The sequence below is a fragment of the Poromitra crassiceps genome (genome assembly GCF_964638095.1).
Source record: "Poromitra crassiceps genome assembly, chromosome: 10".
Taxonomy (NCBI): domain Eukaryota; kingdom Metazoa; phylum Chordata; class Actinopteri; order Beryciformes; family Melamphaidae; genus Poromitra; species Poromitra crassiceps.
Genome location: NC_139631.1, coordinates 32,199,583 through 32,222,965, shown reverse-complemented (window position 1 = coordinate 32,222,965; position 23,383 = coordinate 32,199,583). Strand labels below are relative to the sequence as shown.

The following is a 23,383-nucleotide window of genomic DNA, read 5'->3' as shown; positions in this document are numbered from 1 at the left end:
TTGATATTGATATATTGATTTTGTTTTACCCAATGTTTTTTTTTACTTCAGTGTGTACGTGTGTGTCTGCACCTAATTTCCTAGCACACACACACACACACACACAGGTGAGCGAGTGTTTCCTGCGTGGAAGCTGTCTCCATGCCGATGCAGGCAGGAGAGAGCAATAGTGGGGACTGGGGAGATAGTCTATACAGTCTCTCCATTTCTCTCCCTGTCTGTCTGTCTGTCTGTCTGTCTCTCTCTCTCTCTCTCTCTTATAATCTCCTTTCTTCCACCTACTCTCTATATATATCTCCCTTATGAATTGCCTGCTGTAATTGCCCTCCTCTCCTCTCCTCTCTTCTCCTCTCCTCTCCTCTCCTCTCCTCTCCTCTCCTCTCCTCTCCTCTCCTCTCCTCTCCTCTCCCCTCCCCTCCTCTTCTCTTTCTTCTCCAATCATCTTGTCAGACAAGGTAGCAGGTTCTAAGGGGCCCTGCTTGAGCTGAGAGGTCATTATTGTTCCCCATCACACTCATTAGTGGCAACAAGCCCGCTCTACATTATAGAAACAAGGTTCCTGTAACTGTGCTGCGGATGCCTCACAGCACCTAGATCATCATTTACCCATAGAGACACTGCATGAAATAGGCCACGCCCATCACGGGGGAAAGCTCTCCATTCACTTCCAAACACCAGCGTCATTTTCCTTGAATTAAACATAGCTAAACGCTGTTGTGTGGTGGTGGGCTGCGCACTGTGCGCAGACAACAAATGTAAAAAAAAAATCGCCAATTAAAGTTTTTTGTACTCCCGAGCAAAACAAGGAAGCCATTGAGAATTGGCGAGAAGAAAAATGTAGATCTAGCTGTCAAGGAAGTAAGTTGGAGTGTTCCAACTCATCTTCCGTATATATGATCTTTGTGTGCAACACGCGACATAGGAGAACGCCAGGATTGAGGGGGGGAGTTTTTGTTTCCCCCCGTTTTGGGCGTGGTCTCTGAATGATGACGCGCTCCGCAGTGTCTCTATATCATCGTTGTGTGCGTAGATCATCATTTGGCCGAGCCCCCAGGCCCATTAAAGTGCGTTGTGTCATCCCATTTAAGGGGGGCAGATGTGTCGTTGAACGTGTAGAAAATGTGGCCGTTTGATTTGAAGCACTGTACATTTGAATGGGACTCAATTATAAATGAATGCTAATGTTAGCGCTCTATATAAGCCACGCTGTTCTCTCATCCTCTTACTAATTCATGGCGAGAATGAGTCAAGAAGCCAGTGAGAGAGATTTGACATAAATGTAAATTATCTTTACGATGATGTGCATGTGGATGATGGATTGTGTGAATATGAAATATTAAGAGTGAATAGTAATTATTCAAAACCCCCTGGGTAACTGTGTTGCCACACTTAAAGTGATCAGATGGGTTTGGGTTCAGGACCCAGGGGAGAGATTACCTTGGAGAGCAGAACCCTGAGATGTGTCATTCCATGTCTTTCTAATGGCATATGCAGCGCACCATACACTGATGTACGAGAACATGTCTGAGCTAATAGGCGTCCAAAACAAATGTGATGTTCTGTATAATTGAACACCTCCCAGTGCTTGTCTCTGATGGACTGGTTGAAAGCCCATATGCATATGTGGCTGATTTGAGCTACATTCTGTGCTAAGTGGGAGTGAACTTTACGACGGATGGACAATTAGTCAGAGCGAGACACACGTCCGTCTGTCCCTGTGGAGCGAGACAATCCAAAAGCACCCGCTGCTGCTACGCCTCACTGCACAGGATGCTGATGGGGACACAAGAGTGTGTCAATGCACTTTTGAACTCACCAATATTCTCAGGAAGACTGTCACATACATAATTCATATGAGCCATTTTATAATGCGCCGTAACTTGTATTGTGTTTATGCTAACTGCTTCTTCTTTTTTTTAGGGGACAATGTACAGTTCAAACATAAATGTCGGTATGCCACCATTTGATGCACCGTACCAGAATATAGCTGCAAGCGAATTCGCATCTGTAGGCAGGTCACAGCAAAGGAACAGGAACAATAACAAACAGTATCCACCTTATTTTTGAATGCCCCGCTGTAAAATAATTATGGGTGCAAGGTCCGGTCTAGAACGTGATGACTGATTGTTGCAGCTGGCGCATTTGCTCGTTAAAACTCGGACGCTGGGGTGGAAAAAAGTTGCTTGTCACAAATAACACTCGTTTTACGACTTATTTGAGGGAATGTAATAATTGTATCTATCACATCCGCTATTTCTGTTGCTCTTTGAACAACTCGGGATATTTATCGACGAGATTTTTGCCAAGCTGGGCTACAGCATGTTGTGTCTGTGTCAGCAACGTAAACGGGGGGGGGGGGGGGGGGGCTAGAAATAAGGTGGATAGAGTAAAAAAACAGCATACAAAGTTATACAAAAAAGATTACACAAGACACAAAATACAAAACTACACGCAATAGTTGAGCAGCTTTTAACAGACCTTTGAAGTTGGTTTTGAAAGTGCTGATATGATTTACTCATTTCCTGGCAGCCACGTGATCTAGATTCTAGACCACAACCACAACCACGTGTAGGCTATGCTGTGAGACTTTACTACAGTATCCTGTATATAAGTGGCTTTGTTTTCAACAAGCGGATATAGTGTAAACCCAGCGCTTCCTCTGGCACCTCGGCTCATACCACCGTACGCTGATGATGGAATATACAGATGATCAAATGTAATTGACTACATCCCTTGTTTATATGAACAGCTATGAATTTCTGCGTGTCTGTCTGTGCATCCGAGTGTGTCTTATGCACACTAACACGATGTCACTGTTTCCCCCCCCCCCCGCAGGGTGCAGGTGGAGTTCTATGTGAATGAGAACACCTTCAAGGAGAGGCTGAAGCTGTTCTTCATCAAAAACCAAAGGTCGAGTAAGTACAGCCGAGTGAGAGCATCACAGTCAGTAAGTACAGCCGAGTGAGAGCATCACAGTCAGTAAGTACAGCCGATCGAGTGAGAGCATCACAGTCAATCACTCTCCCCTCCTCCCGTATCGCAAATGGCGCCGGAGGTGCTCACAGCTACATGAACAAGTCAAAGAATAACGCAGGAAATTGCAGTAAGTGATGAAGAAGCAATATCCAATTACAGTCTTGGTCGGGCTTTTCATCGTTACATTATCTGCCTCGTTGTAAATCGTTGCATTTTGCGCTTGCGCTCTGCGACTAGGCAAGGAGGAGTGAAGCCTTTTTTCTCATCTCGCCCCCAAATGGTGGAACGAGCTCCCCTCTGAAATAAGAACGGCCATTTCACATCCAATTTTCAAAAAACAGTTAAAAACTCACCTCTTCAGATTACATGTTCGCCCCCTGCAGCAACCTCTCTAGTCCCTATGCACTTTCTTCTATCCTCTCTTCATCTGTTTTAATTCTTGCTGTTTATGCATTTGTTTGCTCCTTGTTTTTCTTGTTTTTGTGTTATTTATTGCTGTACTGTTTTTATAACCTGGTTGTATGTCGCTTTGGAGAAAGGCGTCTGCCAAATATCAATAAAGTAAAGTAAAGTAAAGAGTGAAGAGAAGGCTACACTTCTTTTGGTTTTTGTTATCCAATTTTTTTCGATTTTTCTCCCCAATTGTACTGTAATTGTCCCGGTCATTCCTCCACCCCCCCCCCTGCCAATCAGGGGAGAGTTGTAGACTAGCACATTCTCCCTCCGATACATGTGCAGTCGCCAGCTGCTTATTTTCACCTGACAGCGAGGCGTTTCACCGGCAGGATACGTAACGTTTGGGAGGATCACGCTATTCCCCCTAATTCCTCGACACTACCCAGACACCGCTACAGTTATTTTGTAGAGGCATGAGGCAGGGCCGTTTTTTCTGTCTTTCTTTAATCTAATTAGGAGATACAACTGACACTTCATCTCTGAACATCACAGCAGTGCAGTGTGTGTGTGTGTGTGTGTGTGTGTGTGTGTGTGTGTGTGTGTGTGTGTGTGTGTGTGTGTGTGGAAGCCATCTCGTGTGCACCTGATATCATTGGCGTTGACATGTTGACATGGCTTTATCGTCTACTCGCCATCCGCTTGTCATTGTCACTACACCTCAAGTCACTGACAGAGAAAACACCAGCGTCTAATGGAAAAGTCACATCTGGCCACAGGGGTCTGACACACTATTGCATTATATAGACGAGCCCTTTGTCCGGTTTTAAATCATTTTAGCATTGATGCTGATTTTGTCTGAAGAGGCCATCATGTCACTATAGATTAGGTGGTGGTTGTGTCGGATTGGAAACGTCGCCCTAAGAGAATACACCTAACGCCACCCTCTGGCTGCCAGGTGTAACTGCAGCCAGGCTCCAGTTTCTGTGTGTGTGTAATGGTTTTTGTGCTTCCACTAACATTTCTACGCTGCCCTCTTGGCCGCTTCTGTGCAGTCCACCAGTTGTTCCTCTCTGTTTGTTATACGCCCGCACTTCAAAATAAAAGAGCCCGTGTTATTCCTTGTTATTCTTGGGAGGATTGGAGACTTGCGGGTCAGAGTCAATGACCTGTGACAGGGTGCCGGAGCTACACCGAGCTGCATTAGTCACGCCTCAGGGCTTTGACAGATATACGCATTTGGACCTTTCAGTTTGGGCCTTTACTGAGAGCTATAAAGAGAAGACAGAGAATAAACAAGTAATCAGGGTCGCAGGTTCGAGCCCCCGTGTTACCTCCGGCTCGGTCGGGCGTCCATACAGGCACAATTTTGGCCGTGTCTGCAGGTGGGAAGCCGGATTAAGGGTGTGTGTCCTGGACTGGTCGCTGCACTAGTGCGCCTCCCCTGGTCGGTCGGGGTGCCTGTTCGCGGGGCTGGAGGGGAACTGGGGGGAATAGCGTGATCCTCGGACCACGTGCTACATGCTGACGGTGAAACCCCTCACTGTCAGGTGAAAAGGAGCGGTTGGTGACTGCACATGTCGGAGGAAGCATGTGCTAGTAGCCTAGGGACAGCAGGGGGAATTGAAAAAAGATCAATAAATATGTGTGTGTGTGTGTGTGTGTGTGTGTGTGTTGTGGTTGATTGGCAGGTTTGAGAATCCGCCTGTTCAACTTCTCGCTGAAGATCCTGACCTGCGTCCTCTACATCGTGAGAGTCAGCCTGGATAACCCTGAAAAGGTCACCAGCAGCGAGTGGTGAGAGTGTGACATCATCACTTATCCACTAGTCTAGTCCACACGTCTGCCTGTTTGTTTCACTGGTTGTTGTAGTTGAGTCATTTGTTGTGTTCAGGTGAGAGGAGCAGCCCAACGTCTCATTTGTTCTCACTGTCAGCAGCTCTTAAAGAAACATTGGGCTTTTTTTCTTAATGGCAACATACTGTATGTTCTCACACACACACACACACACACACACACACGCACACACACACACACACACACACACACACACACACACACACACACACAAGCTTTCACACTGTTTTTGTCTTGCCCTCATTATTGGTTTCTGCAGCAGTGTCGGATGTCGGAACAACAGCTGGAATAATACCGGTAACACGACAGGGAATTCCACTATCAACTGGTAAGTTGTCGTCAAAATGCCAAACATGATATCATTTCATTGTAAATTTAAGTTTTTTATTTGAAGTCTCTTTTTCATTTAATCATGTTTTTTTCTTGTGACAGGGATTTGATTTTCTGGGTGAACAGACGGGAACCCGTATGGGCGATACAGGTGAGAGGAACACTTGCACCCCCTAGATCTCATGTCCCACCGTGACACAAACTGAATCGCAAAGGAAGATTCCACCCAGGCTGACTAGCAGCCGTTTAATAACATGAATCCATTTGACAGCACAGTTGCTGTCAAGTGTGAGATTGCAGTTAGCCGGACTTCATTTGTGTCCCTCTCCCCTCTGCCCCAGGTGACAGTGGCCTTAATCAGTTACTTGGAGACGATGCTGATCACATATCTCAGCTACAAGGTAAGAAGCACCAGGCCCACATGTACTGTAAGCACCAGGCCCACATGTAAGCACCAGGGGCCAGTTGCACCAAGTGGTCTTACGACTAGTCTTAAGCTAAGTTGGTCGTAACTTTACGACCTAACAGCTATCGTAAATATTACGCCTGGTCAGGAGGAGGCGTAAGGTGCCTGTGCCTGTAAGAGATCTCCGTGGTAGTCTATCAGCGGAGACCTGCTGTGATTGAGTCCTCACCGTCCTCATCGTCGTAAAGTCGCCTTCGAAGCATGACGTTCGATTATAACGAACTAGTTGTGTGGCTTAGCCTCCCCAAATGTTGAGGGTCGTTTTTTAGAATTTAATACATAGAATTGGGAACGGTACATTCAATTTCATTCAGACTGCCTGTCACTCAATTGCTGCCATTTTCCCCCAGAGCTTCCACAGGAGGTGGGAGGAGGGAGGGTGTAGTGACGCACATACAGTAGTGGCCATAGACTGTATATTAGAGCGTAGTGGCGCAGTGACGGCGCGAGGCACATTTTTGGGCCAATCAGGCGGCATTCCCCCGGCAATTCGCATTGCTACGGCGTAGTTAACACATTCACTGCCAACAGTTTTTTTTTTACTGTAGGTAGCTTCTGCCAAGGGTTTTTTTGAGGATTCTGGCTCATCTTTCAAGAGCCGAGGATTATTTTCTGCTAGGAATTTGTGAACACAAAATATCTCAAAAGAACTAATAGAATGTGTGCTTTCTCTGTCTAAAAGAGTTAATTTGTAGAGTTAGTAGTTATGTAGGCATTAGCAGTTGAATACAGCATGGTTTCAGCGTCTGAAAAGGAAAGTTGAGATAAATGCCTTTTTGTGAAATTCGATAGAACAGTCACTTTAACCATTTATTTTTGGCATCAGTAACACATCAGACATCTAAACAATAGTTCTGAACAGGAATTTCCTCCATAACACCACCCCCACCCCCCTCTCCTTCAAACTCCTCCCTCCGTGTGTGTTCTCCTCCTCCCTCCGTGGCTCTGCAGCGGGCGTGTCACAAGCGAGTTTCTGCTGTCTGTGCTGCCTGGCTGCTGGCGGCCGCTCTTTGGGCGAGTCTGGATGGGGCTCATTCGTTTTCGGTTGTGAGCTCAGCTGGAATGAAGCTGCGTGCGATTCTGGGCTTTCTGCTGGTGTTTCAAAGTGTGTTGCACCCATAATCTATTATGCAAATTTGCAATCCCCCACCGCCAGCTCCCAGCGCGAAAGCGAAAGCGTTTTCGCCAATCCATTTTCATGAGAATGGCTTCCTCACGCTGCTGTCTTTGCTTGGCTTTCTCTCGTCTGGAGAGCACTGTCGCCACTTAGTGGGTCGGTAAAATAGGTTAAACACATTCAATAGCTCCCATATTTTTATAGGAGATGTAAAAGGGTTTGATCCACGTCCCACCGTCAAATTTTTTTTTTTTTTTTTTTTGACGAGATAACTCGTCGACGGCAGTCAACCGTTGGATTTTTTTTGACGAGATATCTCGTCGACGGCAGTGAACGTGTTAAGACCAGACGTAAGCCCTGTTAGTGCAACAGGCGTAAATCCACTCTAAACACTGGTCTTAACTAAGACCGACGTAGGAGTTACGACCAGGCATAGTTAAGACCAGTTGGTGCAACGAGTCCCAGGCCCACATGTAAGCACCAGGCCCACATGTAAGCACCAGGCCCACATGTAAGCACCAGGCCCACATGTAAGCACCAGGCCCACATGTAAGCAAATCCGACCTGTAGTCCTTTGCCGCATGTCATCCCCTCTCTCTCCCCACCTTTCCTGTCTGCCCACTGTCCAATCAAATCAAATAAAAAATGATGAAAAAAATTAAACTTAAAAAAAGATGAATGCAGGCATGTGTGCACATAATGAGCCTATCTCCTGGCTGGGTCACACAGTCACTTTAAAGCCACTCCTGCTGCGCTCAGAGCCGGCCAAGACAAAGCATCGTTAACACTCTCAACGAGCGCGTGCTTTGAATCCTAACACATTCAAGACGGGTGACTTTGGACCTTGTCGTTATCTTGATGAAGGCCCACTAATTTGCCCATTAATTACAGCAGATACTGTATCTTCACAGCTTTCATCAAGTCACGCCCCTAAAACGAGAACCACCGTTCATTTTTAGACTCATTTATCTCAGGAGTTGATGTTCTCTGAGTGTGATCCTGATCCATGTGAAGACCTCTCACTAAACCAAACAGCCTTGCATCGATTGATGTTGGTTGAGAGTTCTTTTCACCCCGTTGATTCATTTCCAATGTGATGTTCTTTCCAGGGGAACATATGGGAGCAGATCTTCCAGGTGTCCTTCATATTGGAGATGATCAATACAGTGCCGTTTATAATCACAGTGAGTCATTCGCTTCTTTTCTTCTCTTTTGATCAATCAAGCTAGCAGAAAAGGTCACATGATTAGAGGCACCTTTGCTTTGAACTGGATTAAATAATGTGATATAAATCCCCACTACCATCTACCTCATCAAGAAAATACTGCTATTTAACAAGCAGCGGGTCTTGACTCGTTCTGCGTATAGAGTACAGTGTGTGTATTGATTATAGTCTATTGATTCAACGGTGGAGTCTCGTGTGCTTCAAGGACATCACACTATTTCATCTATCTCTTTCTCCCTTTATCTCTTCTCTATCTTCTTTTCTCTTTTTCAGATCTTCTGGCCTCCGTTGAGAAACATATTCGTCCCTGTATTTCTCAACTGCTGGCTCGCCAAAGGCGCCCTGGAGAACATGATTGTGAGTAATTTTCACACAGAGCTGCATTATGCTGCTGGACTACAGAGAGCCTTTGAGGTGGCATAACCATCTGGCCGCCATATTGTGATATCACCATCTGACAGCCATATTGGAGGTACTCAGCTTTTGGGCAACAGTGGTGTGAACAGCTGATTGTGTTTCCAAATTGGCTGAAACAGAATTAAAGACATGGCTACAGTAGTACTGACACACCCACTGAAATTATTTCACCGACGCTGCGCACCTGCGTCTGGGAGACTGTTGCTAACTTTTGGTTGGTGATGGACCAGTATTTACCGTGTTTTTCAAAGCGCTGTAATCGCGGTAATCACGATAACACGGTTTTAATGATAATTCAAATTTGAAATGTATTTTTCTTGCCCGGTTGTTACATATTTATCCGTTGGCAATCCTCCACTGAAGCTCCATGATGGTGACACCTGTGGTTGCTGCAAAGCCTCTACATACTCAATATGGACCTGAAGCAAATGAGCAGAACTGAAATGAGAACGTTTCCCTTTGGGTCAGGGCAGATCCCATCACCCTGCCGGTGGGCATGTTGCCAAAAATGTTTGGTGGGTTGAATGAAGCATGAAGCTAAACGAAAGCAGAATTGAAGCGTCCGGAATTTTCTTTATAAGTCACGGCACATTCCAGACAAAAACAAAAAGGTGTAGTGTGGACAATAGAGTCAAAACGGTGCAAAGCAATTGGAAAAACGGCACAAAACTAGTGCGTAGAATTTGGGTGTTACAGTCCTCGGTGTAGGGAAAATGAAATTTACAAGCAATTACTGTAGATCGTACCCGACTTGCCGTATGTGGCTGTGATTCATATGAAACCGTCAATGGGACAGAGTGAGTATGTGCTGCCAGGACGGTAGTTAGTTGAGCAGATGGTAGGATCCAAGGCCAAGGAGATCCAGCACAGGGAGAGAGAGGGCCAAGGAGACCAGCACAGGGAGAGAGAGAGCAGCCAGGGACAGCTGGGAGAGGTGACCACGTGAGGTGGTGGACAGGTAGAACATGCTAACAAGGTGTGAGTAAAATGTTCTTGCTGAAATGTTACTAGAGTCTATAACTGAATAGTAGATTGAGAAGTAGGCCTATTAGTGCCACATTTCAAATGTTCTCAGAGAGAGTAAAAAAATAATAATCTCACGTATGATCTCATGCAGAGCGAATAGGATCAGTTGTTGGAAATTGATTTAAAGCAGGAATCAATAACAGTTTATGGATTTGTTGGTGTTGATTTCTATCTCTTCTTCAGCCACATGCTGAAAGTGGGTTTAAATGTAATCAGGTCAAAAGCATGCGGGTTTGGAACTGACTACAAACACTGACTTTCCATAACCTTGTTTCATAAAGCGGATTCTGATGCAAGAGCCTGCAAGATTGGATGTGATTTAAAATGTTTTGAAGGGCAATAATTTAGTCAAAGCATACTCAAGTGAAAGTACCAACTTCAAAAAAGAAAAAAAACATAATTAGAAAAAAGCTACCGTAAATTTCGGACTATAAGCCGCGGCTTTTTCCCCGTTTTTTGGCCCCTGCGGCTTATATAACGGTGCGGCTTATCTATGGATTTTTTCAGCAAAAAAAATAATAAAAAACGGAATTCTCTCTTCTTTAGCACTCTTTCTAACTATAAATCCACTTCTGTTTTAATTTCCTCTCTTGCCCTCTTTTCACCACACCGCGGACACTGTGTGCACTGTAAAAAAAAACACAGGTGGTGTTGTGTTATGTTGTTTTGTTGAAATGTTAATAAATGGGAGCTTCCTCAAACAGCCATCTCTTTCCTGACAATCCCCTCTGTGCACGAAACCTTACATATGGTAATTAAACATTAAAACACAATAATAAAAAAAATAAAAAAAATAAAAAAAACATTAAAACACCTGCGGCTTATAGTCCGGTGCGGCTTATATATGTAACAGGCAATTTTGCTGCTGCGGCTTATACTCCGGTGCGGCTTATAGTACGGAAATTACGGTACTTCTTTACATCAAGGAGAGTAAATAATGGTTCGTCACCATCCACCCTTGGTCTCGACACTATAGTGGAAAAGCATCTATTGTTTATCTATTGGTGTATCTAATGTATCTATCTTCCTCATCTAATGTATCTTATCTTCCTCCCTACCTGTAGAATGATTTCCATCGAGCCATCCAGAGGACGCACTCTGCCATGTTCAACCAGGTGTTCATCCTCATCTGCACCTTACTGTGTCTGGTTTTCACCGGGTGAGTGATCCTCATCTGCACCTACTCTTTTGTTCACACCTGGTGCTTAACCTAAGCAGAACAGAAGCTTGAGGCAGGCTCAAGCTGAGCTGACGCTTAACCGGTCACACATGACCTGGAGAGACTTTCCAGCTGAAAACGGTTAGACAAACATTTCTTAGATGTAGAAATAATCGTGTTGGCTGAGTGGAGCCCAGGAAACAGTTTTTCTGGCTAATTGCATTATCCACACAACAATCTACTTTTGGCGGAATATTCCCCATACTGTTAAATCTGATCCCAGCCAGTTTAGTTAGTTGCCATAGCGATAGGCAATATTTTTCTTTGGCTCCACCCACTGAGGTATAACTCACAATTGAGATTATTTCTGCCTCCAGATCAGCTCTGCCCTGAATGTTTGAAACATCTGATTAACGGCAGAAATGACAACAAGGGAAGGAGAAAGGGTTAGAATGAGGGAGAAACCCGGAAAAGGATCTTGTCAGCCATGGTTGATGGCCATCCTTGATTCGTTGTCCTCATAGATGTCAGCTATTATTACAACCCAGAATTGTGTGATCACACAGACACAACCTGTCACTTGAGTTTTTCATCACCGTCTATTGTCACGGCCTCCTTGACAGCACCCAGCTCCTCCACACATCCTGTCACCCATCCTCATTTCCCCTCGCCCCAGGGTGTCATTAATTCTACAACTTGTCGCCGAAAAACAACAGCAAATGAATTAAACCCAGGCGGTGAGGTGGAACCAACAGAGCAGTCAATGGTCTCACTCTAAATTAACGCTAGTGATCAGGAGCCTTTGATTCTGGTCCCCTTTGATCTTTGGTAAATTGGATTCTGTTACACTTTGATATGCTAACCAGGCAGAATCTTAATCGAAACCAGTGTATTATTACTTTGATCGTTATCCTCAGGAGACCGTTTTAGCCTAAGAATTATTTTAAGCATCATAATTTTCTTTTTAATGCAACCCCGTCAAATCATGATATGAATGGCTGCTCCCCCTGCAGGGCGTGTGGGATCCAGCACCTGGAGCGGGCGGGGAGTAAACCCCAGAGGCTGTTTGAGTCGCTCTACTTCTGCATCGTCACCTTCTCCACCGTGGGCTATGGAGACGTCACGCCGCAGATCTGGCCCTCCCAGCTGCTGGTGGTCATCCTCATCTGTGTGGCCCTGGTGGTGCTCCCCCTGCAGGTACGTAACGGGGCTGCAGTGACCTAAAGCGCTGGTCCTCTACGTGGTGCCCCTGGGAGGAGCATTTACGCGGCGGCCACTGATTCATCAGAAAACAGATTTGATCGATTAATGATAGATTTCTGTCAGTTCAGTTGGTTTGTTTAGGAACATGGACATGGTGGCTGGTGGGCGAGGAAGTACAGGAAGGTAAAGCTTGTAACCGTGCTACTTCAGAGAAAAAAGAAGAAACACGCATTAAGAAGCTGACCTGGAAAACCGACAATCATATCAAAATGATGCCGCTTTTATCCGATGTATCTTTATTTTGGTCGTACTGTTGTCTCCATGTTTGCCACTTCGATTTTCCCTGCCACTGATTGGCTAAACAGATGATTACCAATCAGTCTGTCTGTCCGTGCTTCAAAATGGACAGTTCTCATTGAAAATGAATTGAAATGAATGTAGACCGACAGACACAATGGATCACTGTGGCTGCAACCTCAGGCTTCTTATGTGGGTTCCAGGGGCTCCCCATCAAAGCTAGAATGAGCACAAGAGAATGTAGGAGGGTGAGTTTTCTGCCTGTTTGACTTTTTGACTTGAGAAGTGCTGACCTGGAGTTTAGAGAAGCGGGGTTGTGACTGGAAGGTCAGCGGTTCAGATCCTGGATCAGCTGGGACCGGCTGGGTGGAGAAAGTGATTTCCCTGCCGGGCAGAGAAATAGTCTCACCTCCCTCAGCAATCATCTCAGAGGTTCCCTGAGCAAGGCAATTAAGCATCTTATTGCTCCAGAGGAACTTTTCAGTAGCCAACATTAGATGATTATGGTTTCTCCTGGACAGCTTCCAGGTGTGGATGTGTGTCTCTGTGTGAGTGTGACCAGGGGCGTAGTAGTAAATGCAGTTTACCCACCTCTTTGACATGAGGCAGAGAGTTTACTCACCTATTTTCAGATCAACTGCATCAATCAATGAGGAGAAACTACTACTCCCCTGAGTGTGACGCAAAACATTTGTGCTTAGAGATATATAAACTTAAAGCTTAAAGTTCTCAGGCACAATGCCTGATTTCAGGCATAGAGCATTTTTTTTATTAATTGAATACTTAATTCAATACACTGTACATTTCCTCCTGGACAACTGTTTGGGCTCACAAAACTTTTCTTGCTTTAAGCCCTGTATTTAAAAAAAAAAAGTTTAAAAAAGGATGGTTAGGATGGTTGGTTAGACTCTTTGCACTGGGTGTCAAAACACTAAAAAGGGAAAGGAAAATAGTGGTTGAGAGAGATATACTCTACTCTAAATTCAGGCTTACTAATACTGTAAGTGTGCGCATTTTAAGGGGAATCGTCCTCTGAAGCGTAGTATTCCGGTGTCATACGGAAAGATCGTTTTTGATTGGATAATCACTGATGCCTCAGTGCAATTTGTAGTAGTTCTTGTCTTATAATTGGTCGGCTATTTCATTGATGTTCTACATCTAGTTGGGACCCTTCTTATTATCAACATACATTAAAGGGCATACTGTACTTTCTTGCAGCCAATTCCGATTGACTGCAATTCCCAAAACTCATTGTTTGACATTTTTCCCACTACAGCAGCAGTCTATGAATCTTAATTAGAATCGCATTAGAATTCGGCTCGAGCCATGCTGGCTCACTCAGTGCAGCAAAGCACAAAACACTCAGGACATGATATACAGTACCCACCTCTTCTCAGCGTTATTCACTGAGAGAGATCACAAACGCGTTCATTGGATCAGATGGTGTGTGTGTCCTCTCCTTGCCGAGCAAATGAGCTGACAAAAGGAAAAGGCTTGTCAAGTCAAGTCAAATTTTATTTATATAGCACCTTTCATACACAAAGGCAATTCAAGGTGCTTTACAAAAAAATAATCGAAAAAACAAGCAGCAAAGCAATGCACATATAAAAAACACATAAAAAACACAGCCGACAGTTTTAGTTAAAATATATACTCAAATTAACAAACATGAAACATTATTTCTGTTTTAAATAAGTTACAAGGCTAGGCTTAATGAACTTTCACCAGCGATGCAAACAGAGATCATCCGTGTCTCTTTCACTCGTTGGTTTTGTCCTTGTTGCTTCTGACATCCTGCTGATGGTGCTGTTCTCCTTCCAGTTTGAAGAACTCGCCTACCTGTGGATGGAGAGCCAGAAGTCGGGGGGGAACTACAGCCGGCACCGGGCGCAGACAGAGAAGCACGTGGTGCTGTGTGTCAGCTCGCTGAAGATAGACCTGCTGATGGACTTCCTCAACGAGTTCTACGCTCACCCCAGACTGCAGGTAGGCTGTGAGAACCAGCCCAGAAGATCTAGAATCGTACCCACACAACGTGCCTTCGTTCGGTACATTCTCTCGGGTCGATCCCAACAACCGTTGGGATTGTTAACTGTTTAACTGAAACTAGTGTAGAAGTCCGACTTTTTACTGCACGTTTCAAGTATTGTTCTCTTGTCAGCCATCTGCACAGGGCTAGTTTTGTGTTGCAATATGCTAATTTTGTTCTACTTTATATCATATGAGAATTGTCTGCAGTATTGCTGTGGAATAGATGTAGAATTAATATAACTACAAACCTACTAAACACCAGGCAAGTACAGTAGCAGACAATACACAGTATATATGTAGAGATAAGTACTATATCACTGTTGTCATGTGAAAACCTGCTAACTCCAATGTTGGTGTTTTTCCATGTTTTCACTTAAATTGAAGGAATACATGCTCCTCTATGGGTTGAGAAAACTCCAGAAGCCGTACAGTAGGATCGGATAAAAAAAACAAGGCTGATGATCTTAGCTCCTGAAAGGTTCACATTGTAGAGCTACAGTAGAAGTAAATGTAGCATGGTTGAATTAAATGCACTCTTGTGTGCCTCCGTTCTGCAGGACTACTACGTGGTGATCCTGTGTCCCGCGGAGATGGACATCCAGGTCCGTCGTATCCTCCAGATCCCTCTGTGGTCCCAGAGGGTCATCTACCTCCAGGGATCTGCCCTCAAAGACCAGGACCTCAGTAGGGCCAAGTGAGTGACAGGAGGACACGCACACTTCCATGTAAATGATATATTTGTGGACATAAATAATGGATACAAAGGTTATAAACACTAATAATGCACTCAGATGTTGGGAGTCAGTCAGTTACATGAGTGCCTACAGTAATTGGCGATGATGCATACACAAAAAGATAACAGAACACTGGATGATGACAATGTCAGGATGACACATACAGTTATACTGTAAGACAAGATAACGGTCAGTCGGTATCCACTTCATGGGTACAAAATGCAGTGCCTCCTCCAAATTGAGCCGCTACAGACAAACGCTGACATACAGCCACACGTACTGTATGTATGTACAGTATGCACACGGTTGCGTACACACACACACACACACACACACACACACACACACACACACACACACACACACACACACGTGCGCGTCCTGTTATGCAGATGTGGATGGCCTCCCAAGAGTTACTGCACTCATCATATGGACAGATAGTGTGGGACTATTTATCTGATACGGATCTGGAACCAGACGCTGTGTTTTTGTCTTGTTTTTAGACCATGATGACTATTTCTTTTACTTGGAAGATTGTGGGTTCTAGTGCATGATCTTTTACTCATTCAGGATGAGAGCTAGCTGTTTAGCTGTCAGCTAAAAATGTCTAAAAGGCTTTCTTGGTAAATCAGAGTCACTGGGGGGCGTCTGGGTGGTGTAGTAGTGTCCTGTGAGTGGGAAGCCGGATAAGGGTATGCGTCCTGGTCACTGCACCAGCGGCTCCTCTGGTCGCAGCGGGGAGGGGAACTGGGGGGAATAGTGTAATCCTCCCACGCGCTACTGTACGTCCTGCCGGTGAAACTCCTCGCCGTCAGTTAAAAAGAAGCGGCTGGTGGTGACTCCACAGGTATCAGAGGGAGCATGTGCTAGTCTACAACTCTCCCCAGATCAGCAGAGGGTGGAGCAACGACCGGGACCACTTAGACAGGAGAAACTGGTGAAGTACAATTGGGGAGAAAAAGGGAAGAAAAAATAAATATCAGATATAAAATATAAAATATAGATATACTGTATCAATATAAAAAATCAGAGTCACTGAAGTCTGGGTAGAGGGCGAGGTACTTAAATCCACTTGGCTGTCCTCTGCATGTAATGGGATTTCACTGTCCACTGCTCATCTTCTCCCATAAAAGGCCAAATGCATCGGCAGCGACAGAGATGGTTGCCAGAGGAGATCCCATCAGGATGGGTTTGACCTCTGGCCATCACAGGAACTGACCTGTCAGTATTGTCACTGTCAGCAGTCACACTGTTGGTACCATCCACCTTTGTCATCTTCTTCAATATATGTAGCTCCAGAGGATTTTACGGCTCATCGACAGATTTTTACACGCCGTTTTATAACGCTCGTCTCAGAGAGGGCTGAGCGTGATGGGTGTGAAATGATCGGCAGCAGTGTGAAATCAGTCATAAATGTATCCAGGAGCCCACGCCCTCCCCGGAGAATCATGCGGGGCAATTTCACGCATTGAGATTCAATAAATAAAATCACCCGGCAAGGTGAGCCCGGAGTTTGTGATTCTGTCAACACGGCAGTTTTCCTGACAGAGAAATTAATGATTTTTACCATGTTGCCCTTCTGTACAAATTCACACAAAGGGAAGTTTAATATTTTCAGCCACTGCCTATCCTGTCTTTATAACAATACATCTCCTTGAATAATTACTTATGGATGATTGAATTCTCTCCATTCTCTCTCTCTCTCTATCTCTCTCTCCCACTCACTCACTCTCTCTCTCTCCCTCTCTCTCTCTCTCTCTCTCTCTCAGGATGGACGACGCGGAGGCCTGTTTCATCCTCAGCAGCAGGAACGAGGTGGACCGAACTGCTGCCGTGAGTCGCATCAACAAACGGCCTGTTTCAGTCATAACTCACAGCGTGATCATCTTCTCCACCCATGTGCCTCCAATATGAACCCTGTCGCCGTAAAACTACACAAATGAATCCCAAATGGAGCAATTTATCTTCCACACTCTGCTTCATTTTCAAATTAGCCAAGAGAGAGAGGGAGATATTTAGATCAGATTGACATACTATCGGATATGGTGTTGAGTATTGAGAAGCACACTGTTGTGAGATCTTCAAGGTCCATAAAATTCAGATTGCCGTCACAACTGAGCGAGTGAATCACAGGATGAGTTGAATTGGCACAGATTGTTTCAGATCTTCTTCTCCCCACAGGACCACCAGACTATCCTGAGGGCTTGGGCTGCGAAGGACTTTGCCCCAAACTGCCCTCTCTACGTCCAGATTCTCAAGCCAGAAAATAAATTCCACGTGAAGTTTGCTGGTACGTTTGGGATCGAATAGCTGTCTTGTCTGTCTTCTTTTTTCTGCTGATCTGTTTTTTCTTCTGCAAACCCCCACTTCTTCTGCATAGTCATTTCTCTCTCTTTTTCATTCTCTGACCGACGTACGGTATTACTCCATTTTGTCCATTTCAGATCATGTCGTGTGTGAGGAGGAGTTCAAGTATGCCATGTTGGCACTGAACTGTGTGTGTCCGGCCACGTCCACCTTGGTCACACTCCTGGTTCACACCTCCAGAGGACAGTGAGTACATGCTATTCATCTCCTCTCAATTAAAATGACTATTAACGCCATTTATTAAGAGTGATATGCACAGAGCGGTACAGTATGTCCTGCACTACCTCCATGCACTAAAGGTGAGGTCTACAGTAGTATGTGTAGTACCACTATCTACCAGCAGTGTCACCAAGACTAATTCTCGTACATTTATTGTATAGTACTTTGTAAATAAAGTGATAAGAATTCGGACATATTGAAGGTTATACAACCATTTCTCTGACACAAAGCGGCTTTGGAGGCCGATTAAAACAATATTTTAATGGCTGACAGTAATATGAATAGCTTTGAATAACAATATAAATGGTAATGACTTCATTTCATTGATTCATGACCGTGACATTCATGCTGTTGGAAGGTCAGCTAGGCTGACTACATTTTTCACTTAGTAGTACAGTAAAAGCGTTGGACTTAATCATATCGGCAGCTTCATCTCTTACATTTTGCCCTTTTCACTGTATGGACGTCAAGATAACATTATGCTACTTAGCCAGAAAAACTGTTGTTCTTTGGCCCCGCCCACAGAGGTCAAACTCGACCAATGAGATTATTATCTACCTTAATAGAGTACAGCAGGAACGAATCCAGATAGCACTTCCGGCTCGTACGCGTAAAAGGCAATGGGATTTTTGTATCGGGATTTCTGTCAAATGCATGAAATAAGGTGTGTGGTTAACAAAAGTTTATGAAACAGCGACGTTTGTGTTCAGCAAGATCATCTTCACAAACGAGGACCACTTTTATGACTTTTGAAGCGTAAATGAGTTTTTTTTGGTACACGATTTTCAGAAAACATTAACTCATTTCATGCATTTAACCGAAATTCCCATCGAAAAATCCCATTGCCTTTTCACCCTACGACCCAGCCGTGCAGCAGGGACTTTCGGGGTATAAGTCCATCCCTGTGGTACTCTATTCTGAGTGATCTGTTAATGATCAGTGCCTTCTTGTTTCCTCACTGCCACGGAAAGATCCACTCTTAAACGAGACGACTGATATTAATTAGAGGAAGATGATGGATGACACTGCAGTTCTGCAGAGGGGAGCACTAGACTACAGAGGGGAGCACTAGACTACAGAGGGGAGCACTACACCCAGAATGCAGAAACCTGTCACGACACAAAGCAAAGGGCTGTTTGGATGAAGCACTGCAGTAATGTTCCTTTGGCTCGTTAAGCCATAAATCTGTCTGTGTTTCTCACATTCTGTGCAAGGTGGCCACTTCAATTCACCTCAGAATCCACATAGCCTGACACAGGACATCTTAAATTCACCTCAGCATCCACATAGCCTGACACAGGACATCTTAAATTCACCTCAGCATCCACACAGCCTGACACAGGACATCTTAAATTCACCTCAGCATCCACATAGCCTGACACAGGACATCTTAAATTCACCTGAGCATCTACAGCCTGACACAGGACATCTTAAATTCACCTCAGCATCCACATAGCCTGACACAGGACATCTTAAATTCACCTGAGTATCTACAGCCTGACACAGGACATCTTAAATTCACCTCAGCATCCACATAGCCTGACACAGGACATCTTAAATTCACCTCAGCATCCACACAGCCTGACACAGGACATCTTAAATTCACCTGAGCATCTACAGCCTGACACAGGACATCTTAAATTCACCTGAGCATCCACAGCCTGACACAGGACATCTTAAATTCACCTGAGCATCCACATAGCCTGACACAGGACATCTTAAATTCACCTCAGCATCCACATAGCCTGACACAGGACATCTTAAATTCACCTCAGCATCCACACAGCCTGACACAGGACATCTTAAATTCACCTGAGCATCCACATAGCCTGACACAGGACATCTTAAATTCACCTCAGCATCCACATAGCCTGACACAGGACATCTTAAATTCACCTGAGCATCTACAGCCTGACACAGGACATCTTAAATTCACCTGAGCATCTACAGCCTGACACAGGACATCTTAAATTCACCTGAGCATCTACAGCCTGACACAGGACATCTTAAATTCACCTGAGCATCTACAGCCTGACACAGGACATCTTAAATTCACCTGAGCATCCACAGCCTGACACAGGACATCTTAAATTCACCTGAGCATCCACATAGCCTGACACAGGACATCTTAAATTCACCTCAGCATCCACACAGCCGGACACAGGACATCCATTTTAATGTCCTTTACTGGAAACTTCGTCATCAGTCGTCATCAGTCGTCATCGTCATCGTCATCGTCATCGTCATCGTCATCGTCATCGTCATTCGACCAGTGACGACAACATCCAAAGTTGGTCCCCGGGCGCTGTACGAGAAAGCGACCACTGCTCCTGGCCTGCCCCTCGGAGGAAAGGACATGCCTGGATGGGTTAAATGCAGAGGACACTTTTCACCGGCCACCGTCAGCATGAGTGTGTTGTGGCCGCATGCATGTGTTGTGGTGTTCATGTGACAATAAAAGACGGGGCTTGTCCCGTTACGAGAGAGAGTGGCTCAGGCTGTTTTGGGTGACAGGTACGGGGATAGACTGCTTTGTGGGAAGTGAATTCATTTAAAGGTAAAGTACAGGACGGACAAACCCTGTCTTTATTTGTCACAATGCATGCACATACGCATTATACACACACACACACACACACACACACACACACACACATGCTTAGAGGCACCGTGAAATTCGTCCTCTGCATTTATCCCATCCTGGCTCCTCCTCCGCGCGCTGGGCAGCTGCAGTGAAGATTGATCGATTAAGAGTTGTGAAGTAGATAAACTGCTCAGCTGAAATGGCCTTATTGCCCAATCTGTCCCGTCCCATCATCTCTATGAGATAATAATTGGGAGGAGAAGTGAGGAGGTTGGGGAATACGTGGCTGTGGAAGGTCATTGATCATTTGTCTCCGGCCAGATGGATCTATCAGTCGAAGGGCAAATGAAGGTTAGAGAGACTGCAGGAAAGCGGGGGAAAGCTCTCCATTCGCTCCCATACACCAGCGCCATTTTCCTTGAATTAAACGTAGCTAAAAGCTGTTGTGTGGTGGGCTGTGCAGACAACAAATGTACGAAATAGCCAATTCAAGTTTTGTTGTACTCCCAAGCAAAACAAGGAAGCTGTTGAGAATTGGCGAGAAGAAAAATGTGGAGCTAGCTGTCAAGGAATTAACTTTGAGTGTTCATCTTCCGTATTTATGATCTTTGTGTGCAACACGTGACATACTGTAGGAGAACACCAGGATTGGGGGGGAGTTTTTTGTTTTCCCCTGTTTTGGGCATGGTTTCTGAATGATGACACGCTCCGCAGTGTCTCTATTGCTTGTATTCAACTGATATCTACAATTTTTCCCAAATCTCTGAAATATAATTCTGCCTTCCAGACAGGGCGGCAGTTTATCAGCCGTCCTTCAGTCCGTGTAAGAGGACTACAATTGTTCCTAGTTTAAGAATGTGGTAACTAAGGCCATGTTCAGACTAGGAGGCCAAATCTGATTTGTGAACTTTAGTGACCTATTAATGATTCTATCCAGATTGGTTTGATGAGTCTGGATGCTCCAAGTCTGATTTGTGTCACTTGTCCAAACCACATAGGAGGTAGTTTCCAATCTGCTTTCGACTGATGTGACTTCAGTGTGGACGCGCTGATCACCCAAATCAGATTTGAGAGTGTCGGTGGCAGGGGGCGGGGACTTGAAGAGCAGAGAGCAGACATGCAAACACTGCCAGAAACACAGTGCACCTAGCAGATAGGTGGCTCATTGTATCTGGACACACAGATCCGACTTGAACACTTGCCCAAATCAGATTTGTGGGAGTGTGGACACACTCCCAAATCAGATTTGGGAAACCAATCAAGATAATGATGATTAATGACTTTAGCAGCAAATCGTATTTGCCTGTAATGTGAACATGGCCTTAGTGTGCTGTGGTCGTTGCAGAGGGGGCCAGATGTCAAGTTTGAGATGTGGTAACTAAGTAACTAAGTGTGCTGTGGTCGTTGCAGAGGGGGCCAGATGTCTAGTTTGAGATGTGGTAACTAAGTAACTTAGTGTGCTGTGGTCGTTGCAGAGGGGGCCAGATGTCTAGTTTGAGATGTGGTAACTAAGTAACTAAGTGTGCTGTGGTCGTTGCAGAGAGGGCCAGATGTCGCCGGAGCAGTGGCAGAGGACGTACGGCCGCTGCTCAGGAAACGAGGTCTACCACATCCGCCTCTGTGACAGCAAGTTCTTTGGCGAGTATGACGGAAAGAGCTTCACCTACGCTTCTTTCCACGCCCATAAGAAGTTAGTAACATTGTTCTTTTGTGCTCATACATTTTTTTTTTTTTTACAGTTTTCTGTCATTTCAGTGTCAAAATAGCTACAGTACCTCGCTTTTTATATGCTGTATGGGAGCAGTAGAAAGCACAGGTGTGTCAACTTCCCATGTGTCTCAAGGCCATCTCAAATCTTGAGGCACAAGTCTCAAGTCGAATCCCGACTCTGTAAATTACCAAGTCCAGTTAAATTTTATATCTTAAAGAAAGGGAAATATCTAGGACTTTTCAATGTAATATCATTTTAATAGGATAAACACTTGGTAAGACATCTTGAGTTTGATTTGTATACTAAGTTTCAACTTCAATCAATTCAATCTTTCCATACAAATTCAGAAAACGTCACTTTCAATCTAAGTCATTTAGACAAACACAAGATCTTTTGTCAAGACTTTAGAAACCTTTTCAAGTCAAGTTCCAAGTCAGCAGAACCCAAAGTCAAGTCAAGTCCCAAGTATTCTCTTCATAACTCGAGTCTCCACCTCTGCTAGTAGTTTTGCATCGCTGTTGTCAAGTTGAACCATCCCATAATAGCGGAACACACTATGAACTGCCCCGCCCACCTCTCTCTCCGCCCCCTGCCTCCCAGGTACGGCGTGTGTCTCATCGGAGTGAAGAGGGAGGACAACAAGAGCATCCTCCTGAACCCGGGGCCGCGCCACATCATGGCCGCCCCCGACACCTGCTACTACATCAACATCACCAAGGAGGAGAACTCTGCCTTCATCTTCAAACAGGAGGAGAAGCACAACAAGGGCCTGCCCATCTCTGGCCTCTACGACGCCCCCTCCAGGCTGCCCGTGCACAGCATCATCGCCAGCATGGGTGAGGAGGAGTGGGCAGAGTGGTGAAGAGAGGAAGGGTGGGTGGTTTGTAGTAAGATCAAGGAACCTATAAAGAAGGAAGGGGCATCACTCGCGTCACAGCGTTCAAATTTGGCTCTGGGGGTCAGACCATGGGGCCAGTTCTCTTGAAGTGAATGGGGCGACCATGGAAAGTCCCACTATAAACCATTTTCTTGAGTAATACGAGGAAAGACTGGGGTTGTAGAAGTTGTTTGCTTGCTCTTTAGAAAGCTCTGCATCATGTTCACACTTACTGAACGTTTCTGAATGGCAGTTGCGTTGGTGACGCTGTACACAGTGATATGCTTTCACTGACTGTTATGCATGACTGCTTACGTGCTTTTTTTTTCTCCTTGTCTGGCCGACATTGTTGTGTTGTGTTTTTGTTTGACCTGTGAAAGTTGAGGCCACTTCA

The 23,383-nt window shown here is 45.0% G+C and overlaps 1 protein-coding gene across 1 annotated transcript in view; it reads left to right on the top strand.

Moving 5' to 3' along the window:
- kcnt1b (potassium sodium-activated channel subfamily T member 1b) overlaps window positions 1-23,383 on the top strand; it is a 101,523-nt gene that overhangs the window by 56,071 nt on the left and 22,069 nt on the right. The window contains exons 2-16 of the mRNA XM_083644173.1: window positions 2,836-2,915; window positions 5,061-5,166; window positions 5,659-5,707; window positions 5,898-5,957; window positions 8,249-8,323; window positions 8,638-8,721; window positions 10,872-10,966; window positions 11,980-12,163; window positions 14,288-14,452; window positions 15,055-15,191; window positions 17,001-17,064; window positions 17,413-17,521; window positions 17,676-17,784; window positions 21,942-22,091; window positions 22,713-22,948. Of these exons, the coding sequence (XP_083500299.1) occupies window positions 2,836-2,915; window positions 5,061-5,166; window positions 5,659-5,707; window positions 5,898-5,957; window positions 8,249-8,323; window positions 8,638-8,721; window positions 10,872-10,966; window positions 11,980-12,163; window positions 14,288-14,452; window positions 15,055-15,191; window positions 17,001-17,064; window positions 17,413-17,521; window positions 17,676-17,784; window positions 21,942-22,091; window positions 22,713-22,948 (1,703 nt within the window). The remainder of the gene's footprint in view (window positions 1-2,835; window positions 2,916-5,060; window positions 5,167-5,658; window positions 5,708-5,897; window positions 5,958-8,248; window positions 8,324-8,637; window positions 8,722-10,871; window positions 10,967-11,979; window positions 12,164-14,287; window positions 14,453-15,054; window positions 15,192-17,000; window positions 17,065-17,412; window positions 17,522-17,675; window positions 17,785-21,941; window positions 22,092-22,712; window positions 22,949-23,383) is intronic.